The following is a 7,764-nucleotide window of genomic DNA, read 5'->3' as shown; positions in this document are numbered from 1 at the left end:
AGTCCGCTACCAACAAAATAAGGGTAAAAAAGGGCGGGGCACTATACTCCAAAGAAATCACGCCAAAAAACACTCAGAAAGACATGGGTTTCATGTGTGCAGGCATAAAATGTTAAAAACAAGGGGCAGGCCTCACGAGATTGAGCATTCATCAAACCCAGCATCCTCTATTATAAATAAAACGAGAGACTGAAAATCGATGATAGAGGAGAACACACACAAAAATGGAGCAACCCGATCGTGAGTTGATGAGCTCTAGTTTTCACATAGCCATGTTCCCATGGTTTGCATTGGGACACATGACTCCATTCCTCCACCTCTCTAACGAGCTGGCCGCTAGAGGCCATAAAATTACTTTCTTGTTGCCCAAGAAAGCTCAAATTCTGCTTCAACATCTCAATCTCCACCCACACCTCGTCACCTTCCATCCAGTCACCGTCCCTCACATTGAAGGCCTCCCGGACAAGACTGAGTTTGTCTCCGAAATCCCGCTATCTTTGAGCCATTTTCTCACCCTTGCCATAGACCGCACCCGTGACCAAATACAGGATTTTCTGAAAACAAGTGTTGCTAACTGTAAAGTCGACATGATTTTCTTTGACAGTGCCCATTGGATACCAGAGATCGCAAGAGGGCTTGGCATTAAATCCATTTTCTATGGTGTCATTTGCGCGGCGGCATACGCACTTTCTCTAGTTCCGATATGTAATTACGTGACCAAAGATGCATGCATGGCGCCCATGACAATGACTGAAGAACAACAACATAAACCACCTCCTGGGTACCCATCGTCAACTGTGGTACTGACGCGTAGCCATGAAGTTCGGTCCTTGATGACATCAAGATCGTGTGGGGTTGGGATTAGAGTTAATCAGAGGCTTATCACAGGATTCAGAGCCATCAAAGAATGTGACGCCTTCTGCCTTCGAACGTGCAGAGAGTTCGAAGGCGACTTTTGTGATTACTTGGAAGCACAGTTTCAAAAGCCAGTGCTGTTAACTGGACCCGTATTGAGCCTGGAAAAAGGACCAACGTTATTAGAAAACAGGTGGGCTGATTGGTTTGCGGGGTTTGAAGCCGGGACGGTGGTATTTTGTGCATTTGGGAGCCAGTGGGCATTTGAAAAAGACCAATTCCAAGAGCTTGTATTAGGGTTTGAGCTAACTGGGTTGCCATTTTTGGTAGCTGTGAAACCGCCATTGGGTTGTGTGACAATTGAAGAGGCATTGCCCGAGGGGTTTGAAGAAAGGGTTAGAGGGAGAGGGGTGGTGTTTGGGGGCTGGGTGCAACAGCCTTTGATCTTGAGCCACCCAGCAGTTGGGTGCTTTGTGCACCACTGTGGGTATGGGACAATGTGGGAGTCTTTGATGAGTGAGAATCAGATTGTGCTGGTCCCACAATTGGTGGACCAGATCTTGGGAGCCAAGTTGCTGGCCAAAGAGCTCAAGGTTGCGGTGGAGGTAGAGAGAGAAGAAGATGGGTGGTTTTCAAGGGAGAGTTTGAGCAAAGCTGTTAAAAGTGTGATGGATAAAGGGAGTGATGTGGGTGTTATGGTGAAGAAGAACCATGCAAAGTGTAGGGAAATAATATCGGAGCCAGGGTTTATGAGTGGCTACGTTGATAAGTTTGTTGACAATCTGAAAGAGCATATTTAATTATATCTTCGATGTCTTGTTGACGTCTTTGATATATGACAATTGAAGTTTATTTCAATAATAATACTAGGGTACTAAAAGACGAGTAGGAATTCGAACTAAAAACTTTCCATTGCCAATTCTCAAAACTTGTGCTTATGATCTAAATCATTCGTATTATAAAACATTATGTAAAGATACCTTTGCAAAAAAATCAATTAAAACTAAGTCCGTTTAGTTAATCAACTATACTTGTTATGATAAACTAGCATCCTATAAAAAAAGGTCGTGCACAGTGCACAAGGCTCCCGCTTTACGCAGGGTCTGGGAGAGGTGAATGTCGGCTAGCATCCTATGTGCTAACAAAATGCAAGTGTCCCTAACCATCAAAATCTTATTTCCACTCGACTCACCTCAGCCAAAGTTACAGCCCAGAAGGCATTTCCAGCTCAACAAAACTTTGCTTCAGTTAGCATGCAAAAGCCTAGTTCATACAACACCAAATACTAAAATTTGAATTGATTCACAATAAAATAAACACCCTCCATACAAAAGGAAGGGCAAAATGCAAAATATGGTTCAAAGAAACTGAAGACTGTGGCATGAGTAGCTTCAGCACATCTCTTCATACATGTTCGTGTCACCACTATAGAATTCTACCCAAGGCTAAAAGAAGTGATACAAAGCGGATAAGAAATGTATACAGCTCAAAAATAAACATCTGAAAATCGATCCATCTTAGGATTTAACAGATGTGCTTGTCTGGTTTCCAACTTTGATGGCTGAATCCATCTAAAACACAATGCTGGAGTTACAAAATAGAAAAACGTTGTGAACGCTGCAGTTCAGACAACTTCAACCAGACAAGTCCTAGAGCCCCCTTCAAGCATTAGTTCTTTGTACAACTCTTCATTGTCAACAGTCATCTTAGTCAAAACTTTACCGCTGTTTAACAAACACTTTGCCACTTTCTTCACATGCGGGTATCCCTCGAGTCCCCTTATAGTGATAGTCTTGAGGTGTCCAGTCACACAAATAGGCACAGACTCTGGTGTACTCCATAGATCCTCTTTTGAGTACCTTTCAAGTTCCTCATGATCCTCAACGCATTCCTCATCCTGAAAAGTACGAATTATGAGAATACTAGAGAGCATCAAGTTGTTATGACTTAGCATGAGCGAAAATACATCTTACTTCTTCATATTCGATGACAAGAGATTCCAAATTATTTGATTTCTTGAGCAACTGTGTTAGCAAATCCCAATGATAGCAATCAAAAACAAGCAACTTCAATTCGGTCAAATGATTGAAAGCAGGCAGACAACCCTGTTTCACGAAATATCAAAAAATTGATCAAACACATCCTCATCATGCAGATAAATCACTCCATCAATTCGCTCGGACTATCAAAATACAGGCAGACAATAAATCTTTTGAAACATAATATATTGATCAAACATAAACCATGCATAAATGAAGCATTTACTAATGCATATGCTGTTTCAAAGCATAAGTTGTCAAAACGTAATACAGGTTTCAGTTACAAACACTAGCTTGTGGTACAAAGAAAGAATGAAAATGCGGCATGCCAGGGATGTGTATTTGCCTCATGTAATTAAGGAGAGAAAGAAAATGTGTGCACACAAACTTTTCCGCATTTGTTTCGTACATAAAAGGTAATTAAGATCTAATTCTGAAAAAGAAAATAATATAAAACGTAGAAACAAGATGAGAATTTTAATATCCAACTACATTGCTGTTTCTTTATTATTTCCTTCTTAACCCAAAACCAAAATACTATTTGATTTCTTCAATCTGTCCAACTTTGAAAGGATATAAAAGAAGGGTTTATATGCATGCCTGACTGCTCCAGTCTTCCTCTTTATAAATGAAGGGAAAACATATCATCCCTTCTTCTCTTAAAGAACCCCCCGCCCTCCTTCCTGTTTTCCTATCAATAAAAAAAAAGTGTAAAATAAACGAGTTGAGGAATATACTAACCGCCACAAAATGAGCTGAAATAGACAGATATTTAACGTTGGCAAATGTCTTCAGAAGCGCAGTTGCTCGTTCAAAGAAGTGACGCTGGAGTTTCCCAAGATGGCAATAGAAATCGACACTGCCTTTGACTGGGGATTTTAGATTCACAAATGAATAATTTGACAAAAAGTCCTGCTTAATGTCAAGCTGTTCAAGCTCTGGAGCATTAATAGAAATATAGTACTTTGGATTATTATCATCATAGAGATCAGTTAAGAAGGTCATTTTTAATCTCTTCAGTTTGGGAGCAGAGACCTTAAAATTCCAAAGCCTACCATCTGTGACACATGCAAATAGAGATAAATCTTCAAGTACAGGGCAGCACGAAAAAAACTTTTCCATTGAGTCGGCTTCAGGATTATCAACTCTGATATCAAGGACCTTGAGGCTTGGGAAACAGCCTGATGTAGGAGGAGCATAGGTAATAAAATCTGACTTCACCTTCAAAACCTCCAGTGTTTTGCACATGAATACACGTCGAGGAAACTCCAAAGGCGGGTCCTCTTGATAATCATCACGATGTGCTTGAACACAAAGATCAAGCTCAACGACATTACGCCTAATGGCAGCGCGAATCCAACCATCAATACGAGGGGCATCCTCAACACGACAGTAGCAATGAAGACGGAATTTTTTAATAACTGAATCGCAGCGAAAGTAAAGTACACGATCAACAAATGTCATAAAATCGACATGGTCAGACACATGTTCGTCTTCCCATGTGATACCATCAGGGAGGGACACAGATTCTCTCCATACTATAGGTAAAGTTTCGAATTCGCAGTCTAGATTGGGGACAGAAGCCCATATGTTCTCCCATTTTGTAGACAAAACGCTGGTCCTCACAACGTATTTTGCTGGAAGAAGGGAGAGTATGTCATGAAGAAGTTCCTTTGGCAATTCACTAATCCTATCTGTAACCATGGCTTGAACCTTTGAACCCATTTCTATTACCCTGTAAATTTCAAAAAGAAGTGAAATTTTACTTTCTATCTATCTACCCATGAAATCCATCTCTCGAATTGAAAAAAAACAGACCCATGAACAAAATAATCAACGCAACAAACCCTAGGAACTGCATTCAATCTTGAATTTTCTATTGATCATATCTCAGTTTTCACGGTAACCAAACAGATGATAAGGAAGTGAAAAGAAAGGGTTGCGAATAAGAAAATACCTTGAATGTTCTGAAATGGAGAAATTGAGAAGCTCAATTGCATCAAGAACGACTGCGTTTCGACCTTTGCTGCTGTAACTTGCTCTCTTTGAAAAACCTTCTTGTTTCGCTCTGCTCGCTGTTTGGGCTTTTCAGGAGGGGGGGTGGGGGGAAGAAAAGACATACCAGTTTTGTATTAGTGTAATTGCCCAACAGTCCCCGTACTTTACCAGACTGTTCAGCTTCGCTCTTGCGGTTTTGTTTGTTTCACTTTCGTCTTTGTGTTTTCATCTGGTTTATACTCTCTCTCTCTTAAATCGTCATAGCAGTCCACTTTTTTTTTTTTTGGATCCGGAAGATTCACAAAGATATTTCAGCCTTAACAACATACTTGGTTAGACCAATTTTATTTCGATTCCTTAGGTAATGCCTTAACCCTAATTTTACAATTTTCTTTGGAGTAAATATTGATAGTTGATTATGAAAAGATTTCTGACTACGAAAACTCGTCGAGGACAATATACATTGAAATGTTTTATGACAATGCTATGAATTTTGTGTTTTAGATTTGTTAATTCTATTTTTCTCTAATACTAAAGTTATTTAAGGTTGAACCTCCATGCATATGGACAACTCTATTCTTATAATAAATTTTGAATTTGGAAAATGCTAAGGGTGTCATATTTTTGTACCACAATTGTAAGTCTGATATGATAAGTGATATGTACATGTTATTTTAATTAATTTTGTTTATTTCATTGAATGTTGGGTTATGCATCACCATGTGGTAAGCTAATATGGTACAAAAATGCTAACATTACTTTTTATTACGCCCCCTCAAGTTTACGGAGTCACCATATATATATACATACATACAGACATACATACAAACATATATATATCGGTGAACTGAAGAACTTTATAAAATCCTCAAGAGAATTGATAAACACACACCCTTTTTAACCTCATACATACTCTTGTTCAATCATGCCTATTGTTTCTTTTAAATCATTCAGTCTTATGGTCAGAAATAAGGAGACTTGTGAGAAACTAAAAATGATGTGTAAAAACATCTCTCAAGCCCAAAATCTGGTATATCAGGTGTGTCCAATACCAGCATGAGTTCCATGAGTGCGTATCATTTTTCATGTGTGGAAACCGCTACCAACAAATTAAGGATAAAAAGGAGAGGGACTAAACTCCAAAGAGGTCACACCAAAAAACACTCAGAATTCCAGAAGGGCATGTCTTTCATGTGTGTAGGCATCAAATGTTCAAAATAAAAGGGCAGGCCTCACGAGAGAGTGAGAATCGTTGATAGAGGAGAGCACACAAAAATGGAGCGACCGGATCATGATTTGGTGAGATCAAATTTTCACATAGCCATGTTCCCATGGTTTGCAATGGGACACTTGACTCCGTTCCTCCACCTCTCTAACGAGCTGGCTGCCAGAGGCCATAGAATCACTTTCTTGTTGCCCAAGAAAGCCCAAACGAAGCTTCAACATCTCAATCACCACCCACACCTCATCACCTTCCATTCAATCACCGTTCCTCACGTCGAAGGCCTCCCAAAGGGCGCTGAGACGGCCTCCGAAATCCCGCTATCTTCGATCCATTTTCTCACCATTGCCATGGACCGCACCCGCGACCAAATACATGATTTCCTAAAAGCAAGTGCTGCTGATCCAAAACATATAATCGACATGATCGTCTTTGACCTTGCCCATTGGATACCGGATATCGCAAGAGGGCTTGGTATTAAATCCATTTATTATGGTGTCATTTGCGCGGCTGTATACGCGGCTGCCCTTGTCCCAACACCAGAATGTAATAGTGTGCCCATGACAGTGACCGAGGAACGACAGCGGAGGAACCCACCTCCTCCGTACCCGTCATCAACCGTGGTATGACGCGGGACTATGAAGTCCGGTCCTTGATAGCCATTAGGGAGCCGTGTGGAGAGGGGGTCACATTTTACCAAAGGGTGATCACATCCACCAAAGAATGCGACGCGTTCTGCCTCCGAACGTGCAGAGAACTGGAAGGTGATTTTTGCGATTACTTGGAAGCGAAGTATCAAAAGCCTGTGCTTTTAACTGGCCCAGTATTAGGCCTAAACAAAATCCCCCAACAATTAGAAGACAGGTGGGCTGAGTGGTTTGCTGGGTTTGAGGCTGGGTCTGTGGTATTTTGTGCAGTTGGAAGCCAGTGGATCTTTGAAAAGGACCAATTCCAAGAGGTTTTGCTAGGGTTTGAGCTAACTGGGTTGCCATTTTTGGTAGCTCTGAAACCGCTATTGGGTTGTGAGACGATCGAAGAGGCACTGCCCGATGGGTTTGAAGAGAGGGTTAGAGGGAGAGGGGTGGTGTTTGGGGGCTGGGTGCAGCAGCCATTGATCTTGAGCCACCCAGCAGTAGGGTGCTTTGTGCACCACTGTGGGTTTGGGTCGATGTGGGAGTCTCTGTTGAGTAAGAAGCAGATTGTGTTGGTGCCACAATGGCCGGACCAGATCTTGGGAACCAAGTTAATGGCTAAAGAGCTCAAGGTTGCAGTGGAGGTGGAGAGGGAAGAAAGTGGGTGGATTTCGAAAGGGAGCTTGAAGGAAGCCATTAAAAGTGTGATGGATACGGAGAGTGAGGTGGGTGTTATGGTGAAGAGGAACCATGAAAAGTGGAGGGAAATAGTATCGGAGGCAGGGTTTATGAGTGGCTATGTTGATAGATTTGTTCAGAATCTCAAACAGATTGTTTAATGTTGTTGTAGATTAACTTCTCCATCTCGATTATGTCGACTTTTACTGTCTTTGACATCTTGATGATTTTTACGTACAGTTGAAGTTTATCCTACAAATTATCGTTACCTGTTAATAGATGAGAGTGTCATTAAAAATCCGGATATTTTATGCTCCAAATCATTACCTGTTGTTGTTTT

At 41.1% G+C, this 7,764-nt stretch overlaps 2 protein-coding genes and 1 pseudogene across 3 annotated transcripts; 2 read left to right on the top strand and 1 right to left on the bottom strand.

The window, feature by feature from the left end:
- The first annotated feature begins 248 nt into the window (after window positions 1–248).
- Window positions 249–1,655, top strand: LOC126591431 (UDP-glycosyltransferase 79B9-like). Its single transcript, XM_050257110.1, has one exon. It carries the CDS (start codon window positions 249–251, stop codon window positions 1,653–1,655), a length of 1,407 nt encoding a protein of 468 aa, XP_050113067.1.
- Window positions 1,656–2,138: 483 nt separating this feature from the next.
- LOC126589422 (F-box/LRR-repeat protein At4g14103-like) lies at window positions 2,139–5,011 on the bottom strand. Of its 2 annotated transcripts, none has more exons than XM_050254711.1 (4): window positions 4,852–5,011; window positions 3,495–4,629; window positions 2,829–2,960; window positions 2,139–2,752 (listed from the first exon to the last, which is right to left on the bottom strand). In XM_050254711.1, the coding sequence occupies exons 2-4, from the start codon at window positions 4,617–4,619 to the stop codon at window positions 2,480–2,482; spliced, it is 1,530 nt and encodes a 509-aa protein (XP_050110668.1). In that variant the 5' UTR covers window positions 4,620–4,629; window positions 4,852–5,011; the 3' UTR covers window positions 2,139–2,479. The 2 variants fall into 2 exon arrangements, with proteins under 2 accessions (XP_050110668.1, XP_050110669.1); XM_050254712.1 differs by having other exon boundaries at window positions 3,636–4,629; window positions 4,852–5,006.
- A 1,126-nt stretch (window positions 5,012–6,137) lies between these two features.
- LOC126589423 (UDP-glycosyltransferase 79B3-like) lies at window positions 6,138–7,744 on the top strand (annotated as a pseudogene).
- Window positions 7,745–7,764: the final 20 nt, after the last annotated feature.

Source organism: Malus sylvestris, chromosome 11 (genome assembly GCF_916048215.2).
Source record: "Malus sylvestris chromosome 11, drMalSylv7.2, whole genome shotgun sequence".
NCBI lineage: Eukaryota > Viridiplantae > Streptophyta > Magnoliopsida > Rosales > Rosaceae > Malus > Malus sylvestris.
This window is presented reverse-complemented; position numbering and strand designations above follow the sequence as displayed.